The 23,430-nt window shown below is 41.9% G+C and overlaps 1 protein-coding gene across 1 annotated transcript in view; it reads right to left on the bottom strand.

Annotated features, from left to right (window-relative positions):
* LOC116966412 (pituitary tumor-transforming gene 1 protein-interacting protein-like) overlaps positions 1-23,430 on the bottom strand; it is an 89,137-nt gene that overhangs the window by 26,239 nt on the left and 39,468 nt on the right. The window contains exons 4-5 of the mRNA XM_033012639.1: positions 9,295-9,427; positions 2,872-2,937 (exon numbers count right to left, since the gene is read on the bottom strand). Coding sequence (XP_032868530.1) covers positions 2,872-2,937; positions 9,295-9,427 — 199 coding nt within the window. The remainder of the gene's footprint in view (positions 1-2,871; positions 2,938-9,294; positions 9,428-23,430) is intronic.

Genomic DNA, 23,430 nt, shown 5'->3' on the forward strand with positions numbered 1-23,430 from the left:
CCCCACACACACTAGGGACAATACATTTATACCAAGCCATTTAACCTACAAACCTGTACGTCTTTGGATTGTGGGAGGAAACCGAAGATCTCGGAGAAAACTCACACAGGTCACAGGGAGAACGTACAAACTCCGTACAGACAAGCACCTGTAGTCAGGATCGAACCCTGGTCTCTGGCACTGTAAGGCAGTACTCTACTGCTACGCCACCGTGCCGCCCGGTGCATTGATAACAGTTTCAGTATATGTGGCCCCAGTGCCTGGATAGAAAGCAATGCATTTCTCCAAGCTTGACATTGAAGGATACGAAAAAAAATAATGAAGAGCCTGGCAATTATAGACAAGTGAACCTAACATCTGTAGTGGATTCAGAGGAATAAAGGTATATATATGCATATATATATATCAACGTGGCGGATTTGGGATACATGTATTTGGGAGATCGAGTCTTGCGAATTTGATTGAGTTTTTTGATGAAGTAACTGAAAAGGTTGACGAGGCCAAAGCTATAGACATTGTCCATGTAGCCTTTTATATGCTTCTGCATGGTAGGCTGTTCTGGACAGTTAAATCGCATGAGATACACGGAGAGCTAGCTAAAGGATAGAGCATTGGCTTCATGGAAGGAAGCAGTCAGAGAGCCATACAGTATGGATTCAGGCCCTTTGGTTCAACTTGCTCATGCCAACTAAGATGTCCCATTTATGCTAAGTCTACATGTTGCCATTTGGCCCATATCCCTCTAAATCTTTCCTAGCCAAATATTTTTTCAAATGTTGTTAATGGACCAACCTCAACTATCTCCTCCGACAGCTCATTCCATATACCCACCATCTTCCGTGTGAAAAAGTTGCTCCTCATGTTCCTATTAAAACAGTCCCGTCACCTTAAACCTATGTCATCTGCAGGCACGTGCCATGAGTAATTACTCAGGGTAGGCAGTCAGTCGGCTTTTAAAAAAAATTAAACCGCGCATGCGCAGATTGTTCACTCCGTAAAAATCAAAAATAAAAATAAAAACAGTAACAATTCAATTTGCCCATGGCTTCCTAGTATCCTTTATTCTTAATTACTGAATGGGTGCGGGGTGAAGGGTGATGGCAGGTGGAGAGATAGTGGGAAAAACGGGAGCACAGGGAAAAGTTGAATCCGTTGTCATCTTATTGAATGACAACACTTGTTCAAGGGTCCAATTGGGGGGAGAGTTCCTTTCACAGCGTGAGGAGAGTCTGTGCCAGGGGTAAAGTTGCGGGGAGGGCAGGAGTGTTGAGAAGGAGGGGGTCTGGGATAATGCCAGTAACTCACTCACTCACCGCTGTCGCAGCTCTCCGGGCGCCACCGCATTGTAGCCCGGGATAGAAGCCTGCCGTTTGCTCATGTCAGCCGCTTCCTGCAAATCCTTAAATTCCCACAGCCGAGTAACCTCAATCGTGCTGTCGGAATTTAAGGATTTGCGGGACATGAGTGAGGCCAGCGAGCGGCAGGAGAGAGGTTTTTAGACGGAGAGCTGCCAGAGGTGAGTGGGGGCCGGCAAAAGGCGCTGAGGTGGCGGCCGGTTCCGCTGTCCGGCCCGGCGGCCGCTCGCAGCCACCCGAGCTGCTTCTCCCCCACCCCCCAATCCTCTCCTTCACAACATTCGTGCCCTCTCCGCAACTTTACCCCGGGCTAGACTCCCCAAACGCTGTGAAAGGAGCTCTCCCCCCACCCCCCGGGAAATACGGTATTTAAAAACATCACCAAGAAATGCACTTACCACATCATTGGTACACGAGCTCCATCCTTCTCTCTCTGTTTCCTAAGATACTCTTAAAATAATGCCAAACCATATTTGAAAACCCCGCCAAGAAACTAGCGCTGCGCATCTGAATTGGCTGCACAGACCTTCTCGTGTTACAAGTGCTGCGGATGAAAGGCACGGAGAATTATGCCTACCAAAGAGATCGATCTCTTAGATACGCATAATTCTCCCATGCCTTTACTATTTATATTTAGTTATTACCATTTTATAATTTTAGTCCGGGTAGGCAGTGCCTGGTCTGGTTCCTAATTCCCCTACTCGGACTAAAACACTCTGTGCACTCACTCTATCTATTCCACTCATGATGGTTTACATCTCTGTTTATACCTGCATATAGGAGATTTACACATCCCCTAAAGCAGTCACACACAGAGAAGACTGGAATGGGGTCGGGATGTGTAGGAAGGAACTGCAGATGCTAGTTTAAACCAAAGATAGACACAAATAGATAGTAGGGATGCCCCTTTCTCCTTTGGATCTCTACGAATGGTGCTTCTGCAGACACATTCTACCTTGATCTGTCAAACAAACCCAAATATAGCTTGTGTGAACAGCAGCGTAGTGGGGGAATTGACAAGACTTGGATCATGTTGTGCAACTCAGCAAGAATCTAGCATCTTATCATCAAGCTCCTGTTGGTTATCATGAATGGCTGTTGGCGACACATTCCTCCCATTTGTTTTTTACAGCACCACCCCCCTACCCTGGCAGATCCCCAGATCCATATCACTGTCATGTAAACAACTTAGCGATGGAGGGTACAAATGATTTGGTCAACTACCTGCAAAAGAACATGGCTTGAAACTTCCTTTAATTCATGCTAGCTTCCGAAGCAAGCCAAGAGTAAAAGAGAATAAATAAGAGTGGAGCTGCCAAAACGTTATCACCCTCAAATCGCCACCTTAAATTCAGCCTCCAATTAAATTCAGTCCCTTTCACGTTTTATTTTATCCCATAACTTGATATGACAGAGAAAAAGAAAGGTATAGAAAAGAAAAAGACATAATTAAAAAAGCAATAAGGAATGACCACTGAATCTGGATGTAATATTCAGATATCCTATTGTCACTCACCTTTGCTCACTGTGTAGCCGCCTCTCCTCTTTACGCCTGGCCAGTTTCAGATTTTCTTCATCAGGACTGACAAGTAAATTGAGTAACAAATTAAGTGTCCAGTTATAGAAACATAGACAATAGGTGCAGGAGTAGGCCATTCGGCCATTCGACCCAGCACCGCCATTCAAAACGATCATGGCTGATCACCCAAAATCAGTGCCGCATTCCTGCTTTCTCTCCATATCCCTTAATTCCATTCGCCCTAAGGGCTATATCTAACTCTCTCTTGAATACATCGATCAGATTATATATCAGATTATACTTCAGTCACATAGAATGGGCAAAAGCTATAAATTAAATAATTTATATCTATTTTAATTACTAATTCAATTTTTAATGGTGATATGCAAAATCAACATTAAATTGCATAAATCTAATTTCAACACTTTGCACGTTTCTGTATTTTGAGATATTTGAAAGAAATTAACCAATACAGTGTACACAATAAAAATGTTGTTCATAACTTCCACTATAGGAAGGTAAAGTGTTGGAATATTGTTTATTTTCCCCCTGAAGCATTAAATAAAAGTCTTTAGATCTTTAAAGAACACGAGTGTCTCATCACGTGAAGAAGCCCAGTCATGAGTGCATTCAAGGTGAAAAAGAACAAATATGTGCTGAAGAAATCAAGAAATTATGAGGATCAGGAAAGTAGTTGAGGAATAAATCACTGATCTTATTCATTATGCAGAATGTTCCAAAAGCTGCTTTCTGCTTGTTTTATTGAGAAACTGCCTAAACATTATTGCAAAGACGACCAGGGAGCTAGTCTTAATTTGCTGAACAACATTTGCATCTCACCTGTACACAAACTGACAGCTGCAATTCCTATTTAACTAATGTAACTGCACTTCAAAAGTCTTGGGATATCGTAAGATTGTAAATATCCTTTATAAATCATGTTCTTCTGAAGGAGGTATTCAGTCTTCTTGCTTTACTGCTGTTTCACTATGCCATTTTTTAAATGTATGCTTCTAAAGTTACTCAATCTGCGTTCACCTTCTATCATTATAGCATCCACACCCTTTCTCCAGATAATTGCAATTCTGATGTTAGGTCAGTAACCCTAAATATTAATAAACAGGAAGGAAGATTATTAACTAAATGGTATTCAGTTGGGAAAAGGGGAAGTACAACGGGATCTAGGGGTCCGTGTTCATCAGTCAATGAAAGTAAGCATGCAGGTACAGCAGGCAGTGAGGAAAGCGAATGCCATGTTGGCCTTCATAACAAGAGGAGTTGAGCATAGGAGCAAAGAGGTCCTTCTGCAGTTGTACAGGGCCCTAGTGAGACCACACCTGGAGTATTGTGTACAATTTTGGTCTCCAAATTTGCGGAAGGGCATTCTTGCTATTGAGGGAGTGCAGCGTAGGTTCACAAGGTTAATTCCCGGGATGACGGGACTGTCATATGCTGAGAGAATATAGCGGCTGGGCTTGTATACTCTGGAATTTAGAAGGATGAGAGGGTTCCTTATTGAAACATATACGATTATATGTTTTGCTAGACAAGCTAGCGGCAGGAAACATGTTCCCAATGTTGGGGGAGTACAGAACCAGGGGCCACAGTTTAAGAATAAGAGGTAAGCCATTTAGAACGGAGATGAGGAAACACTTTTTCACACAGAGAGTTGTGAGTGTGGAATTCTCTGTCTCAGAGGGCGGTGGAGGCCGGTTGTCTAGATACTTTCAAGAGAGAGCTAGATAGGGCTCTTGAAGATAGAGAAGCCAGGGGATATGGGGAGAAGGCAGGAACGGGGTAGTGATTGAGGATGATCAGCCATGAAGGGCCGAATGGCCTACTCTTGCACCTGTTGCCTATTGTCCCTGACCATGTATTTCCAGCATTCTCAGTTTCTATTTCAGATTTCTAACATGCCCAAGTCTTTTGATTTTATATCTATATTTGCTGCATCCAAAGAAAATTTGCACAAGTTGCATCTCATTCCTTTTCCAGATGCATTATATCTGTTCACTTATAACTATCTTATTTCTCTTCTGCCCCATGATAAAGGAAATCAGTTTCTCCCGATTTATTCCATCAAAATCCCTTTTATTTGGTATCATCATGAAATAGCTCAGACCACTTCTCAAAGGTGGTAGAAAGAAAGAAGACCTGCAGCAGAGGTTAACTTGCATTGTGAATTTCAAGAGATAGACTTATTAAGGGAGAGCACTGAAAATAGAAAGAGAAATGTATCTCAGATGAGATGGTGCAGAATAATTCCAGAATATTGGGCCAAAATGGCTGACATTCTGTCTCAATGGGGAATTGCTAAACTGATAGGACCTGTAGGATAAAGGAAATAGATGGACCATTTGCTGTAAATTGTAGAGATTGTAGAAGGGGTTGTAAGTGATGACATTTTGGGAAACAAATTGAGTTCAAAGTTGACAAAAATATAATTTTTCAAAAGAACTGGGATAAAAGGCAAATGTTTCATGTTAAATCTGCTGCGGCTACTGTGGAGACTTTAAACTAGAATGGTTGGGGGGGGAGGGACTCAAATAGAGAAAGCTAGTAGACAGTGTGTGAGGCAGGAGGCAGAGAAGGGAAGCATTCAGACCCAACATGTAGGGGGAAAGAAAACAATAATAAACAGAGAATAAGAGGTGGTGGGGTTCTTAAATGTGTGAGCAGAGAGACAGAGGGGTGTAAAATGGGGGTAAAAGCAATAGGTAGCAAGGTGAAAAGTAAAAGTGGCAGGCAGACAAATCAAGGGCAAAAATCAAAAAAGGGTCACTTTTCAACATAATTGTATAAGGGGTAAGAGTGTTGTAAAAACAAGCCTGAAGGCTTTGTGTCTCAATGCAAGGAGCATTCGTAATAAGGTAGATGAGTTGAATGTGCAGATAGCTATTAATGATTATGATATAGTTGGGATCACGGAGATATGGCTCCAGGGTGACCAAGGCTGGGAGCTGAACATCCAGGGATATTCAATATTCAGGAGGGATAGACAGAAAGGAAAAGGAGGTGGGGTAGCGTTGCTGGTTAGAGAGGAGATTAACGCAATGGAAAGGAAGGACATTAGCTTGGAGGATGTGGAATCGATATGGGTAGAGCTGCGGAACACTAAGGGACAGAAAACGCTAGTGGGTGTTGTGTACAGGCCACTTAACAGTAGTAGTGAAGTTGGGGATGGCATCAAACAGGAAATTAGAAATGCGTGTAACAAAGGTAAAACAGTTATAATGGGTGACTTCAATCTACATATAGATTGGGTGAATCAAATTGACAGGGGTGCTGAGGAAGAGGATTTCTTGGAATGTATGCGGGATAGTTTTCTAAACCAACATGTAGAGGAACCAAAAGAGAGCAGGCTATTCTAGCCTGGGTATTGAGTAATGAGGAAGGGTTAGTTAGCAGTCTTGTTGTGCGTGGCCCCTTGGGCAAGAGTGACCATATGGTTGAGTTCTTCATTAGGATGGAGAGTGACATGGTAACTTTGAGGGTATGAGACGTGAATTGGCCAAGATTGACTGGCGATTAATTCTTAACGGGTTGACGGTGGATATGCAATGGAAGGCATTTAAAAACTGCATGAATGAACCACTAAAATTGTTCATCCCAGTTTGGCAAAAGAATAAATCAGGGAAGGTAGTGCATCCGTGGATAACAAGGAAAATCAGTGATAGTATCAAAGCAAAAGATGAAGCGTACAAATTAGCCAGAAAAAGCAGCCTACCAGAGGACTGGGAGAAATTCAGAGACCAGCAAGTAGGACAAAGGGCTTAATTTGGAAAGGGAAACTAGATTTTGAAAGAAAACTGGCAGGAAACATTAAAACTGACTGCAAAAGTTTTTATAGATATGTGAAGAGAAAGAGATTAGTTAAAACGAATGTAGGTCCCTTGCAGTCAGAAACAGGTGAATTGATCATGGGGAATAAGGACATGGCGGACCAATTGAATAACTACTTTGGTTCCGTCTTCACTAAGGAAGACATAAATAATCTGCCGAAAATAGCAGGGGACCGCGGGTCAAAGGAGATGGAGGAACTGAGTGAAATCCAGGTTAGCCGGAAAGAGGTGTTAGGTAAATTGAATGGATTAAAGGCCGATAAATCCCCAGGGCCAGATAGGCTGCACCCCAGAGTACTTAAGGAAGTAGCCCCAGAAATAGTGGATGCATTAGTGATAATTTTTCAAAACTCTTTAGATTCTGGAGTAGTTCCTGAGGATTGGAGGGTAGCTAATGTAACCCCACTTTTTAAAAAGGGAGGGAGAGAGAAAACGGGGAATTACAGACCAGTTAGTCTAACATCGGTAGTGGGGAAACTGCTAGAGTCAGTTATTAAAGATGGGATAGCAGCACATTTGAAAAGTGGTGAAATCATTGGACAAAGTCAGCATGGATTTACGAAAGGTAAGTCATGTCTAACGAATCTTATAGAATTTTTCGAGGATGTAACTAGTAGAGTCGATAGGGGAGAACCAGTGGATATGTTATATCTGGACTTTCAAAAGGCTTTCGACAAGGTCCCACATAAGAGATTAGTATACAAACTTAAAGCACACGGTATTGGGGGTTCAGTATTGATGTGGATAGAGAACTGGCTGGAAAACAGGAAGCAAAGAGTAGGAGTAAACGGGTCCTTTTCAGAATGGCAGGCAGTGACTAGTGGGGTACCGCAAGGCTCAGTGCTGGGATCCCAGCTATTTACAATATATATTAATGATTTGGACGAGGGAATTGAATGCAACATCTCCAAGTTTGCGGATGACACTAAGCTGGGGGGCAGTGTTAGCTGTGAGGAGGATGCTAGGAGGCTGCAAGGTGACTTGGATAGGCTGGGTGAGTGGGCAAATGCATGGCAGATGCAGTATAATGTGGATAAATGTGAAGTTATCCACTTTGGTGGCAAAAACAGGAAATCAGACTTTTATCTAAATGGTGGCCGATTAGGAAAAGCGGAGATGCAACGAGACCTGGGTGTCATGGTACACCAGTCATTGAAAGTAGGCATGCAGGTGCAGCAGGCAGTGAAGAAAGCAAATGGTATGTTAGCATTCATAGCAAAAGGATTTGAGTATAGGAGCAGGGAGGTTCTACTGCAGTTGTACAGGGTCTTGGTGAGACCACACCTGGAGTATTGCGTACAGTTTTGGTCTCCAAATCTGAGGAAGGACATTATTGCCATAGTGGGAGTGCAGAGAAGGTTCACCAGACTGATTCCTGGGATGTCAGGACTTTCATATGAAGAAAGATTGGATAGACTCGGCTTGTACTCGCTAGAATTTAGGAGATTGAGGGGGGATCTTATAGAAACCCACAAAATTCTTAAGGGGTTGGACAGGCTAGATGCAGGAAGATTGTTCCCGATTATGGGGAAGTGCAGGACAAAGGGTCACAGCTTAAGGATAGAGGGGAAATCCTTTAGGACCGAGATGAGAAAAACTTTTTTCACACATAGAGTGGTGAATCTCTGGAACTCTCTGCCACAGAAGGTAGTTGACGCCAGTTCATTGGCTATATTTAAGAGGGAGTTAGATGTGGCCCTTGTGGCTAAAGGGATCAGGGGGTATGGAGAGAAGGCAGGTACGGGATACTGAGTTGGATGATCAGCCATGATCATATTGAATGGCGGTACATGCTCGAAGGACTGAATGGCCTACTCCTGCACCTATTTTCTATGTTTCTATGAAACCATGAAATGATATTGCCCACAATAGGACTAATTTGCTACTGATAAAATAACTCAATCGACTGCAAATCCTTGGCCAAAATCAATTAGTAATATGTGTACAATATTTTCAGTACTGTGCAATGATCTGCATTACACAATAGTATGGATCTTAATATATTTTGATGTTTGCTTCTTTCATTATATTGGGTTTTAATACAATCCGATACACCACAAAATGTTTACACCTCGTGCTTTATTGGATCAGCAATTAAGCTGTCATACTGAAAACTGTTCAAGCGGGAATTAACATTATTAAATCTTATCTGTTTTGTTTTTGCAATCTTTACAAAACCATTTTTGTAAAACTTTAATCAGTAAAATGATTAAACCTCACATTTTTATCATGAGATATTTCACTCAGAATCCCTCACAAAATTTAACTATTTAGCAAGCTTATACAGGAACAATCAATTTCAGTGTGATGTTAAGAGGGAAGATTGTTTCATGATCCAGATGTATTATGGGACAATAGAGTGGTCATAAGAGGTTACATTGAGCATTGCGACTCATAACTAATATGATTTGCATCTTTCAAAGTTATTTAGCTTGAACAATAAATTCACATGCTGCCTAATAGTTATTTTTAATGATAACTATTAGTACTCCCACTTACTCTTATTAATTGAGAATCAAGTGTAAGTGTTTGATTCAGAGTATGTGCCTGATCATAATATTTCAAAAATGACAATTACCAGCTGGATTTCTTCTTGCAACAGAAACAACAACATTTGAACTTGCAACAGCAATAACAGCAGCAACACACGAAAGGCAGCAGCGTCAGTCCCACAACAATGGACATTGCAATGATTAACGATTCAAAGCTCACTGCAAAAGAGTAACAAATATGTGGAATTAATGGAAATGCAACGACATCAGATCATCAAGTACAGTTTTTAATTACCATTCCTTACAAGTTCCTGTATTTTAAGTATTTGATTATGCTTAATATTATTCCTTCTAACAATGATTACATTAGAATCATCAAATGCAGCGACCTTCACAATCCATTTATATTCAGATCAGAAATATTATTGTGCAAAGAAGGGAAGAAAAGTATGCATCATCACAAAAAAACATAAAAAGCCTAAGGAGACACAAAAAACTTCAGACACTGGAGCAAAAAAACAAAGTGCTGGAAGAACTCAGTGGATGAGGCATCATCCCTGGAGGAAATGAAAAGATAGCGTTTTGAGTTGGGACCCATTTTCAGATTGGAGCGGAGGGAGAAAGCTGAAAAAAAAGGTGGGGGCAGGACCTCACCTGTACAGTATTTAGTATGTGTAGGAAAGAACTGTAGATGTTGGTTTAAATTGAAGGTAGACACAAAATGCTGGAGTGAAGAATGGTCTCGTCCCAAATGTCACCCATTCCTTCCCTCCAAAGATGCTGCCTGTCCCGCTGAGTTACGCCAGCATTTTGTGTCTACCTACACTATATAGTATGAGTTGACTGGATATCACGTAACCAAAGTTTTTCCACTGTATTTCGGTGCACATGACAATAATAAACCATTAGCATTAAGGACTCAGGAAACACATTAAAGTGGTCCCAGGATGGCTGGCATCCTAATTTGTCCCTTGCATCACAATCTAAAACATCTCACAATTGTTATAAGTATAGCCCTTGCAGGCTTGTCAATTATTATAAGTATAGCCCTTGCAGGCTTGTCAATTTGTGCAGATTTAAAAAATATCTACAATCTTTAAAAAACACAATGATGGAAATCCTGTTCAGTCAATCTTTATTAAGTATTGATCATATTTTATCTCAAAGCGTAATCTTTCCATATGCTGCATTTGAACATCTGCACCTTCTTCTGACTTAAACTGCTTAGTCACTGTGTTTGTGGCTTTTTAAAATTTTGTCTGACTAGAGAATGCATTGCAAGAACAGCTGGTAAAGAAGACACAGGTCCACAAACACTTTGAAGTTAAGAACTGAAAACAGACTGTAACAGAAACATAATTTCCATGACTGTGGATTGATTTTGTATAATGCAGTGCTGCCACCCAGTGCATGTTTTTAACCAATGTAAGCATTCTGCAAAAAATATTTTACCAAATCTGACTCTTATTTAAAATTGAGCAATGTATATTCTTATTTAAGTGATTTACAATTATCACTAAACTGTGACCATCTTTTAGCAATAACCTCTCTGCGGTTGAGCAAATTTTCTAAGGATATAAGAAAACTAAGGATATAAGAAAACCACAGAGAGGACCGGGAAATCGTCTGGGCCAGATCTGCCCATTCAATAAGATTATGGCTGATCAAATCTTGCTCTCCACTCTTATCTGTTACCTTGAACCATCTTGTCAACACTGTTGTTTGGTCTGTATTGGTCTTGAATAAATTTAGCGATTCAATGACTCAACTTTATGGTTCAGTTATATTAGTTTAGCTTATTGTCACGTGTCCAGACGTACAGTGAGAAGATTTTGTTGCATGACAACCAGTCAGTGCAAAGACTACACGATTACAATTGAGCCATCCAGTTTACAGGATCAAGGGAATAATGTTTACTGCAAGATAAATATGGATTTATGAAATGGAAATCATGCTCTGGAATTTTTTGAGGATGTGACAAGTAAAATGGATGAAGGGGAGCCAATGGATGTAGTGTATCTAGAATTTTCGAAAGCCTTTGATAAGGTCCCGCACGGGAGACTGGTGACTAAAATTAGAGCACATGCTATTGGGGGTAGGGTGTTGACATGGATAGAAAATTGGTTGGCAGACAGGAAGCAAAGAGTAGTAGTGAACGGATCCTTTTCAGAATGGCAGGCAGTGACGAGTGGAGTGCCGGTGCTCGGTGTTGAGGCCGCAACTGTTTACCATATATATTAATGATTTGGAAGAGGGAATTAGGAGCAACACGAGCAAGTTTGCGGATGACACAAAGCTGGGTGACAGTGTGAACTGTGAAGAGGAGGTTGCAGGGTGACGTGGACAGGTTGAGTGAGTGGGCAGATGCAGTATAATATAGATAAATGTGAGGTTATCCACTTTGGCAGCAAAAACAAGGGGGCAGATTATTATCTCAATGGGGTTAGGTTAGGTAAGGGGCAGGTACAGCGAGACCTGGATGTCCTTGTACACCGGTCACTGAAAGTTGGCTTACAGGTACAGCAGGTAGTGAAGAAAGCTAATGGAATGTTGGCCTTCATAACAAGAGGATTTCAGTATAGGAGTGAAGAGGTTCTTCTGCAGTTGTATAGGGCTCTGGGAAGACTACATCTGGAGTATTGTGTACAGTTTTGGTCTAATTTGAGGAAGGACATCCTGTAATTGAGGCAGTGCAGCGTAGGTTGACAAGATTGATCCCTGGGATGGCAGGACTGGCATATGCACTTGGATGGAGCTGTTCCCAAACCAAGCTGTGATGCATCCTGATAAAATGCTTTTTATGATACACCTTCTTTATCACATGTACCAATATACAGTGGAAAGATTTATTTTGCATGCTATCCAGTCAGATCAGATAATAATATACATAAACACAATTAAGTCAAACCAGTACAATCAGTAGAGCAAAGGGGAAGACACAGAGTGCAGAATATAATCAGCCTTGTAATGCAGCAATTCCATAGACTTGTTGTGATCCGGGCCATCACAGAGGTGTCATCTGCAAACTTGGGTATAAATTCCAAAGAGAGAAAAAATTGTTCATCTCTGTTTTAATTGGAATCATTATTTTGAATATGTTATTGGTTCACAATTTCCTGGACGAGAGGGAACTTTCTGCAAAATCCATCCTCTTAACCCCCCTCAGAATATTTCAATAAGATGATATAATCACTGAATTGTTGTCGCATGGAAAGAGGCCGGATTCAATGAGACTCTACAGCCTCTTTGAAAGCAATCCAGATATTCCCATACCTGGTCCTCATTGCAGAACCTGCAAATGCTTTCCTTACAAAATACTAATTTGGTTCTCTTTTGAAATGAATCTATCTTCACTATCATCATATGAGAAAGTTTTGTAGAGAGTGTAAAAAGGTTGACATTGTGGTTGGCTGAAGGGCCTATTCTGAACTAATCTATGGTCTATGCTACTTGAATTTTCCATATACAGTTTATATGAAATGATACAGAATGAGGAAAACAACTATATCTTCCAGAGTCTGATGTCAGAGCCTTTTAAATATACTTCCTGCTTTATTTTCAAAAAAATGCAAAGAGAACAAATTTATATTATTTCAAACGTTTCTGGAGCACCACCTTATCTACATAGGAAAAATTCTGAATTGTCATTCAAGTGTTTGGTAAAGTATTCTGCATATATCAACACATATAATTGTTGCAAAATGGCTAATCGGTTTTCAATGTACAGGAACACGTGGAATTTTTAATTGTACTTTGATCAGTCAGATGCTAATCAGTAGAAACTGGGCATGATTTTACATTACATAACACAACGTAAAACCTGGATTTTTAATAAGCGTATAGCAAGCTTAATAAAATTGTTTTCATTATAGTTTATTATTAGGCTACAATATTGGACATTTATTATACATTATACTGAATGCCCAAGTTTTGGGAGCATATTTAGTTTGGTGGTACCATAGCAAAATATCTATCTATCTATCTATCTATCTATCTATCTTCTATCATCATATCATATAATATATAAAACTCTCGCCCCAGATTCCAAAACGGAACTCCGTCCGTCCGGCACCCTGTCCCACTCCCTTTGCTGGCGCGCTCCCTGTGATTCTCCGCAACTCAGAAACCGGACGCAGGACCGCCCGCGTCTTTTCGACTTCGGAAGAGATTTCGCTTTTCTTTCCAAGTATGCGCTTCACATTCCATTCCGTCGTGTTTAAGCGCACGTTTTAAATCAAAACCTTACCCACCCACCCCCCCCCCCCCCCCCAAAAATCTCAAAACTAAACTGGCTTCTCACCCACACAAGCCTCACCAGCACCAGCCCCTGCTGAACATTCCATCGTGTGATGTCACAATGCCCAATGCTCACAGATGCCCAATGGGAATGGAGCCATTTACATATGCCAAAGCAGGATCCCCAGCCAATGGTGAACGTTCCATCGTGTGATGTCACAATGCCCAGTGCTCATAGACATCGTTGCCATAGTGACAGTACAGAGAGTCAGATGAGGGCCGAGGAGCCTTCAAAACAACATGAGATGTTCCCATATTGTGTGTGTGAAAACCTATTGTGTGTGTTCACCCCTGAACCTCGATAAGAACACCACCTGCACATCTTAATTAAATTAGAGAAAAACGGAAAAGAGGTCGGGCATTTACACTTTTAAGGCTCTGTGTGTGTCGAAGCTTCGTGTGTGTGATGCCGCACCGCAAACCCCCCCACCACCCCCCCCACGCGTTGCCGAGACGGACCCGACTTCGACGACTTCAAGATACGCTATTTTAAGACGGCAGGGACCAGACTTCAACGACCAAATCTCCCCTGGGGGCTACAGGTAGGGAACGGTCTTTATGCACTTTTCCAACTCTGAGTGTGGGGGTGGTTAGTGTGTGTGAGGCCCCCCCCCCCCCCCATTGGGGGCTATTGGGGGCCGCAGGACCGCCCACGTCTTTTCCACTTCGTCAGAGATTTCGCTTTTCTTTCTAAGTATGCGCTTCTCATTTCATTCCGTCGTGTTTAAGCGCACGTTTTTAATGGATAACATACCCCCCCCCCCCCCCCAATACTTCAAAACTAAACTGGCTTATCACCCACACAAGCCCCGATGCTCAAAGACATCGTTGCCATAGTTACCGTACAGAGCATAGCCTGTGAGCCGAGGAGCTTTCAAAACAACATGATATGTTCACATATTGTGTAAGAATATTAACGTGTTTCAAACCCCTAAAACTCGATATGAACAACACATGCACAACTTAATTAAATTAGAGAAGAACGAACAATATGTCGAGATTTTAATATTCCAATCAATGCACGTTTGACATTGAGTTGTCTGCCAGTTGGCCAATCACGCGCTTTGTTTCAGGCCAGCACACAAAATGGCTGAGAGGGCTTCACAGATGCCTGTTTTACTGGAGATTCAAATGTGTTGTTCTGTGGAATAAATGTAATGGAAACTTGCAGCAGCTTCATTGTATTTAGTGCAAAAAACATTAAAAAAGACAGAAGAAAGTGCTGCGAAGTGGATAAAAATGCAAGAGAACAAGGTCCATGCTGATGTGCTGGAACACAAATGAACCCATGAATCACCTACCTGAAAGGAAAGACTAAAGGCCGGAATTTATGAACATCAAACTGTATGGACTTTAATTAATCTAATTGCACCCTTTATAACGTTAATAGATTCATTCATTCATTCATTCATTCCTTATTCATTCACTCACTCACTCACTTACTCAGACGTTCATTCATGAAATTGAGGGCCTGAACTATAACGCGGTGAATTGAACATTGTCACTAATGCCAGCCTGTTGTACAGTTATTAGTCTATAACAGATAATCTCGGAGCTTCATGCGAAAACATGCAGGGACAAAATGCTCCGATCGCGTAACTTACGAACTCGCGGCAAATAGAAATCAATTTCACTCCCTTTTTCTCCCGTTATCATGGTCCGAAAACGAGCAAACTAAAAATACTGACGACCCCCCCCCCCCCCCCCCCCCCCCCCCTGCCCGGCCACAGATATGATCCTCGCCTCCACGATCGCCAATCGGCCGCTTATTAATTGAGACCGCTTCTTCACTTTACCGCGAGTACCGGTAGGTTTTCACAGGAAGGACCGAGCTTATTTCTTAACGACTAATTACTCTACAACACGCTGGCATTAGTGACACTGTTTACTTTACTGCAATAGCTTAGACCCCCACACCACTCTCCACCTCCGATCCAACACCCCCCCTCCCTCCACACTCTTCCCCCTCTCCCTCCTCATCTTTGTGTGTGACGACAAACGCACCACCCCCCCCCCCCCCCCTTTGGTGCAGGAGGCGCGCGCACAGCATCTTGAACGCTCAGCAAATGTTTGGATTCTTCACTAACCGTCATTCTGACTTTGCTTGTGAAGACAGGAGTCGTGGATTGCATTTGTCTGACAATAATAATCAGCTTTATTTTTATTGGATAGAATTTATTTGTTTCACATCAACCTGATCATTATATAAATCTTAAAAAGTCAATTTAATTTACAAGCTTATTTTTAAAAAAAAAAGATTTTATTGCATTTCATTGTTATTTTCTTTATTTTTATCAATTTGAATTTACTAATTTAACTGTTCATTATAAATCTTCAGGAGTGCATTTCATTTTTAACATTAACATTTTATTGTTAAATTCAATATTTGTATTTCATTGAATTGATTTATTTCTCACTTAACATTACTTTTAAAGACTAATAATTTCAACACCCGCTCCCTCCCCCTCACCCCTCTCCACCTCCGATCCCACACCACCCCTCCCTCCACACTTTTCCCCCTCTCCCTCCTCATCTTTGTGTGTGACGACAAACGCACCACCCCCCCCCCCCCCCCTTTGGTGCAGGAGGCGCGCACACATCATCTTGAACGCTCAGCGATTGTTTGAATTCTTCACTAACCGTCATTCTTACTTTGCTTGTGAAGACAGGAGTCGTGGATTGCATTTGTCTGACGATAAAAATCAGCTTTATTTTTATTGGATTGAATTTATTTGTATCACATCAACCTGCTCATTATATAAATCTTAAAAATTCCATTTAATTTACAAGCTTATTTTTTAAAGAATAACATTTTATTGCATTTCATTGTAATTTTCTTTATTTTTATCAATTTGAATTTACTAATTTAACTGTTCATTATAAATCTGTGTGTGGGGGTGGTTAGTGTGTGTGATGCCGCCCCCCCCCCCCCCAGTGGGGGCTACGGGTAGGGTACGGCTGCGTTGGGGGATCAGACCCAACGGGTTTGCCATTGGTCGTCGTGTTTAAGTACACGTTTTTAATCAAATCCTTCACCCCCCCCCCCCAATATTTCAATAATAAACTGGCTTCTCACCCATAGAAGCATCACCAGCCCCAGCCCCTGGTGAACGTTCCATCGTGTGATGTCACAATGCCCGATGCTCACAGATGTCCAATCGGAATGGATTCATTTACATATGCCTTTGCAGGAGCACAAGCACTTGGTGAACGTTCCATTGTGTGATGTCACAATGCCCAATGTTCAAATACATTGTTGCCATAGAGGGAGTACAGAGAAGGTTCACCAGACTGATTTCTGGGATGTCAGGACTTTCATATGACGAAAGACTGGATAGACTCGGCTTGTACATGCAAGAATTTAGAAGATTGAGGGGGTATCTTATAGAAACTTACAAAATTCTTAAGGGGTTCAACAGGCTAGATGCAGGAAGATTGTTCCAGATGTTGGGGAAGTCCAGAACAAGGGGTCACAGTTTAAGGATAAGGGGTAAATCTTTTAGGCCCGAGATGAGAAAAACATTTTTCACACAGAGAGTGGTGAATCTCTGGAATTCACTGGCACAGAAGGTAGTTGAGGCCTGTTCATTGGCTGTATTTAAGAGGGAGTTAGATGTGGTCCTTGTGGCTAAAGGGATCAGGGGGTATGGAGAGAAGGCAGGTACAGGATACTGAGTTGGATGATCAGCCACGATCATATTGAATGGTGGTGCAGGCTCGAAGGGCCGAATGGCCTACTCCTGCACTTAATTTCAATGGTTCTATGTTTCCCTCTCCGCACCCCTCTCCCACCCATCCCTCTCTCCCCCACCCCCCTTCCCTCTCTACGCCACCCCCTTCCTCCTACCCCTCTGTCCCTCTTCCATCACTCCCCCTACCCCTCTCCACCTCCCTCCCCACTCTTCCACCTCTCCCCCTTCCCCCTCCACTCTCCCTCCCCACTCTTTCCCCTCTCTCCCCCACCCCTCTCCCCCTCCCTCCCTCCTCCCCTACCTCCACATCCTCCCCCTCCCCCACATATCTCTTCCCATCCCCCTCTCTCACCCCCTACCCCGCTCTCCTTTCCCTCCCAAATCTGTCCCATTTCCTCCACCTCCTCTCCCCTCCCTCCCCTCTTCACATCCCCCCCCCCCCCTCCCCCCACCTGTGTGTTTGGGGGTTGGTTAATATGAGTTTGATGCCGCAGCCCCCCCTCCCCCCCCCTGCAAAACGCCGTTGGGGAAACAGACCCAACGGGTCTGCACTTGGTCTAGTAATATATAAAACTCTCGCCCCAGATTCCAAAACGGAACTCCGTCCGTCCGGCACCCTGTCCCACTCCCTTTGCTGGCGCGCTCCCTGTGATTCTCCGCAACTCAGAAACCGGAAGCAGGACCGCCCGCGTCTTTTCGAATTCGGAAGAGATTTCGCTTTTCTTTCTAAGTATGCGCTTCTCATTCCATTCCGTCGTGTTTAAGCGCACGTTTTAAATCAAAACCTTACCCACCCCCCCCCCCCCCCCCCCCAAAAATCTCAAAACTAAACTGGCTTCTCACCCACACAAGCCTCACCAGCACCTGCCCCTGCTGAACATTCCATCGTGTGATGTCACAATGCCCAATGCTCACAGATGCCCAATCGGAATGGAGCCATTTACATATGCCAAAGCAGGATCCCCAGCCAATGGTGAACGTTCCATCGTGTGATGTCACAATGCCCAGTGCTCATAGACATCGTTGCCATAGTGACAGTACAGAGAGTCAGATGAGGGCCGAGGAGCCTTCAAAACAACATGAGATGTTCCCATATTGTGTGTGTGAAAATATTTTCACCCCTGAACCTCGATAAGAACACAACCTGCACATCTTAATTAAATTAGAGAAAAACGTAAAAGAGGTCGGGCATTTACACTTTTAAGGCACTGTGTGTGTCGAATCTTCGTGTGTGTGATGCCGCACCGCAAACCCCCCCACCACCCCCCCCACGCGTTGCCGAGACGGACCCGACTTCGACAACTTCAAGATACACTATTTTAAGACGGAAGGGACCAGACTTCAACGACCAAATCTCCCCTGGGGGCTACAGGTAGGGAACGGTCTTTATGCACTTTTCCAACTCTGTGTGTGGGGGTGGTTAGTGTGTGTGAGGCCCCCCCCCCCCCCCCCCATTGGGGGCTATTGGGGGCCGCAGGACCGCCCACGTCTTTTCCACTTCGTCAGAGATTTCGCTTTTCTTTCTAAGTATGCGCTTCTCATTTCATTCCGTCGTGTTTAAGCGCACGTTTTTAATGGATAACATACCCCCCCCCCCCCCCCAATACTTCAAAACTAAACTGGCTTATCACCCACACAAGCCCCGATGCTCAAAGACATCGTTGCCATAGTTACCGTACAGAGAATAGCCTGTGAGCCGAGGAGCTTTCAAAACAACATGATATGTTCACATATTGTGTAAGAATATTAACGTGTTTCAAACCCCTAAAACTCGATATGAACAACACATGCACAACTTAATTAAATTAGAGAAGAACGAACAATATGTCGAGATTTTAATATTCCAATCAATGCACGTTTGACATTGAGTTGTCTGCCAGTTGGCCAATCACGCGCTTTGTTTCAGGCCAGCACACAAAATGGCTGAGAGGGCTTCACAGATGCCTGTTTTACTGGAGATTCAAATGTGTTGTTCTGTGGAATAAATGTAATGGAAACATGCAGCAGCTTCATTGTATTTAGTGCAAAAAACATTAAAAAAGACAGAAGAAAGTGCTGCGAAGTGGATAAAAATGCAAGAGAACAAGGTCCATGCTGATGTGCTGGAACACAAATGAACCCATGAATCACCTACCTGAAAGGAAAGACTAAAGGCCGGAATTTATGAACATCAAACTGTATGGACTTTAATTAATCTAATTGCACCCTTTATAACGTTAATAGATTCATTCATTCATTCATTCATTCCTTATTCATTCACTCACTCACTCACTTACTCAGACGTTCATTCATGAAATTGAGGGCCTGAACTATAACGCGGTGAATTGAACATTGTCACTAATGCCAGCCTGTTGTACAGTTATTAGTCTATAACAGATAATCTCGGAGCTTCATGCGAAAACATGCAGGGACAAAATGCTCCGATCGCGTAACTTACGAACTCGCGGCAAATAGCAATCAATTTCACTCCCTTTTTCTCCCGTTATCATGGTCCGAAAACGAGCAAACTAAAAATACTGACGACCACCCCCCCCCCCCCCCCCCCCCCCTTCCCGGCCACAGATATGATCCTCGCCTCCACGATCGCAAATCGGACGCTTATTAATTGAGACCGCTTCTTCACTTTACCGCGAGTACCGGTAGGTTTTCACAGGAAGGACCGAGCTTATTTCTTAACGACTAATTACTCTACAACACGCTGGCATTAGTGACACTGTTTACTTTACTGCAATAGCTTAGACCCCCACACCCCTCTCCACCTCCGATCCAACACCCCCCCTCCCTCCACACTCTTCCCCCTCTCCCTCCTCATCTTTGTGTGTGACGACAAACGCACCACCACTCCCCCTCTCCCTCCTCATCTTTGTGTGTGACGACAAACGCACCACCCCCCCCCCCCCCCCCCTTTGGTGCAGGAGGCGCGCGCACAGCATCTTGAACGCTCAGCAAATGTTTGAATTCTTCACTAACCGTCATTCTGACTTTGCTTGTGAAGACGGGAGTCGTGGATTGCATTTGTCTGACAATAATAATCAGCTTTATTTTTATTGGATAGAATTTATTTGTTTCACATCAACCTGATCATTATATAAATCTTAAAAAGTCAATTTAATTTACAGGCTTATTTTTAAAAAAAAAAGATTTTATTGCATTTCATTGTTATTTTCTTTATTTTTATCAATTTGAATTTACTAATTTAACTGTTCATTATAAATCTTCAGGAGTGCATTTCATTTTTAACATTAACATTTTATTGTTAAATTCAATATTTGTATTTCATTGAATTGATTTATTTCTCACTTAACATTACTTTTAAAGACTAATAATTTCAACACCCCTCCCTCCCCCTCACCCCTCTCCACCTCCGATCCCACACCCCCCCTCCCTCCACACTTTTCCCCCTCTCCCTCCTCATCTTTGTGTGTGACGACAAACGCACCACCCCCCCCCCCCCCCCCCCTTTGGTGCAGGAGGCGCTCACACATCATCTTGAACGCTCAGCGATTGTTTGAATTCTTCACTAACCGTCATTCTTACTTTGCTTGTGAAGACAGGAGTCGTGGATTGCATTTGTCTGACGATAAAAATCAGCTTTATTTTTATTGGATTGAATTTATTTGTATCACATCAACCTGCTCATTATATAAATCTTAAAAATTCCATTTAATTTACAAGCTTATTTTTTAAAGAATAACATTTTATTGCATTTCATTGTAATTTTCTTTATTTTTATCAATTTGATTTTTCTCATTTAACTGTTCATTATAAATCTTCAAGAGTGCATTTCATTTTTAACATTAACATTTTATTGTTAAATTCTATATTTTTATTTCATTGCTTTGATTTATTTCTCACTTAACATTACTTTTAAAAACTGATAATTTCAACACCCCTCCCTCCCTCTCTCCCCCCTCCCCTCCCCCTCTTCCTCCCCTGCCTCTGAAAAAACGTTTTACTAACGTAAATATTCCCCGTTTGTTTCATCTTTACCATTTTGAAATTTCTAGATTCTAAACGCTTGCCTTTGAAAACTAAAATCATTGAAATTTCACTTTGTCATCGTTGACTTTTTTAAAAGAAGATAAGTTGTGAGGTCGGGTGCATAGTGTGAAGACGCTCTGATCTGTTTGTGGAGGCGCAAGCATAGAGAAGAGTGCATTTCATTTAAACGAATAATTTTATAACATTACCATTTGATTGCATTTCATTGTAAAATTCATTGTTTGTTTTTCATTGAATTGATTTACTTCTCACTTAATATTACTGCATTTTAACACATACTTTTAATTTCAAAAACTGTTTAACAAAAAAATAATTGCTGACTTTTCATTGACAACTTAGATTCAAATTCATTGTTTTTTCACTGTCATCGTTGACTATTTTTTAAATTTTTTACACAAAATATTTTGACATAAACTTTTTATACATTAAATTTACCCAATTTGAAAAATCTTTATCATTTTGAGAATACAGACTTCTTGACTATTGTCTTTAATTCATAAAGACTGTTTTCTAACATTAAAATTACCCCATTTGTTACATCTTTACAATTTTGAGATTAACGATTGTCTTTCATTGAAAACATTTTATTGGTTTTTATTTGACGTTTAAATTGATAACATATTTAAAAAGACATTTCATTGTAATTGGCAACAGGTTTCATTGTGATTGATTTCATTCTAGAGGAAAGGAACAATTTTCAAGAAATTGATCTGTTTTCTTTGACAACTGAGATTTCAACAAAATTTCTTTGCGATTTATTTCATTTGATCTCATATCTACCATTTTGAATAAATTCATCTGAGAGTGTGTTTCGGCTTTTTAAAATTCGGAAAAATTCCATTTTGTATAACTTATTACAGTCTTCATTGCCAACAGAGATTCTGTTTTCAAATCATGCCAAGAGGAAAGAATAAACATACAGGGCGGTCGTGTGATGAGAAAAAGAAACATCGAGAAGTAATGAGGAGGAGAAGGGAACAACTGACTCAGCAAGAAACAACACAAAATCTCCGAGATAATCCAGAAATAAACAAGGAGAGAAGGGCACAACAGACACAGCCAGAAACATCTCACTGTCTCCAAGATAGTCAGGGTACAAAGCGGGAGAGAAGTGCACATGAGACGAACCAGGAGAGAAGGGCACAAGAGACACAGCCTGAAACATCTCAGTGTCTAGAAGATAGACAGGGGAGACAGCGGGAGAGAAGTGTACATGAGATGCAGCAAAAAACAACTCAACATCTCAGAAATAAACGAGAGAGGGAGCAGGAGAGAACAACTCGAGAGACAGAGCCAGAAATAAGTCAACGTCTCAGAAATAAACGAAAGAATGAGCAGGAGAGAAGGACTCGAGAGACAGAGCCAAAAAGAAGTCAACGTCTCATCAATAAACAAGAGTTGGAGCAGGAGATAAGGACTCGAGAGACAGAGCCAAAAAGATGTCAACGTCTCAGAAATAAACGAGAGAGGGAGCAGGAGAGAAGGACTCGAGAGACAGAGCCAAAAAGAAGTCAACGTCTCAGAAATAAACGAGAGAGGGAGCAGGAGATAAGGACTCAAGAGACAGAGCCAAAAAGATGTCAACGTCTCAGAAATAAACGAGAGAGGGAGCAGGAGAGAAGGACTCGAGAGACAGAGCCAAAAAGAAGTCAACGTCTCAGAAATAAACGAGAGAGGGAGCAGGAGATAAGGACTCGAGAGACAGAGCCAAAAAGAGGTCAACGTCTCAGAAATAAACGAGAGAGGGAGCAGGAGAGAAGAACTCCAGAGACAGAGCAAGAAAAAAGTCAACGTCTCAGAAATAAACAAGAGAGGGACCTGGAGAGAATAACTCAAGAGACAGAGCCAGAAACAAGTCAGCGTCTCAGAAATAAACGAGAGAGGGAGCAGGAGAGAAGAACTCAAGAAATGCATCAAGAAACATCTCAACATCTTGAGGAACATCAAGAAATAATACAAATGAGAAGGGATTCAGAGATGGGAAATGAAAGAACTGGAAGGCTGGATGAACAACGAAATGCACGACTAAAAAGGAGAAATATTAATGCTGATGTTGGTCAAATGACCCATGTTTGCCTTCATTGTCGAGCTCAACACTTCTCAGCAGAAACGACCAACTTTTGCTGCATGAAGGGTAAGGTCAAGATTGCACCTCTGAAAACACTCCCGAATGCACTCATTAATTTGTATACAGGTGACACGCCACAAGCACATGAGTTCCAAAAGAATATT

The sequence above is a fragment of the Amblyraja radiata genome, chromosome 2 (assembly GCF_010909765.2).
Source record: "Amblyraja radiata isolate CabotCenter1 chromosome 2, sAmbRad1.1.pri, whole genome shotgun sequence".
NCBI lineage: Eukaryota > Metazoa > Chordata > Chondrichthyes > Rajiformes > Rajidae > Amblyraja > Amblyraja radiata.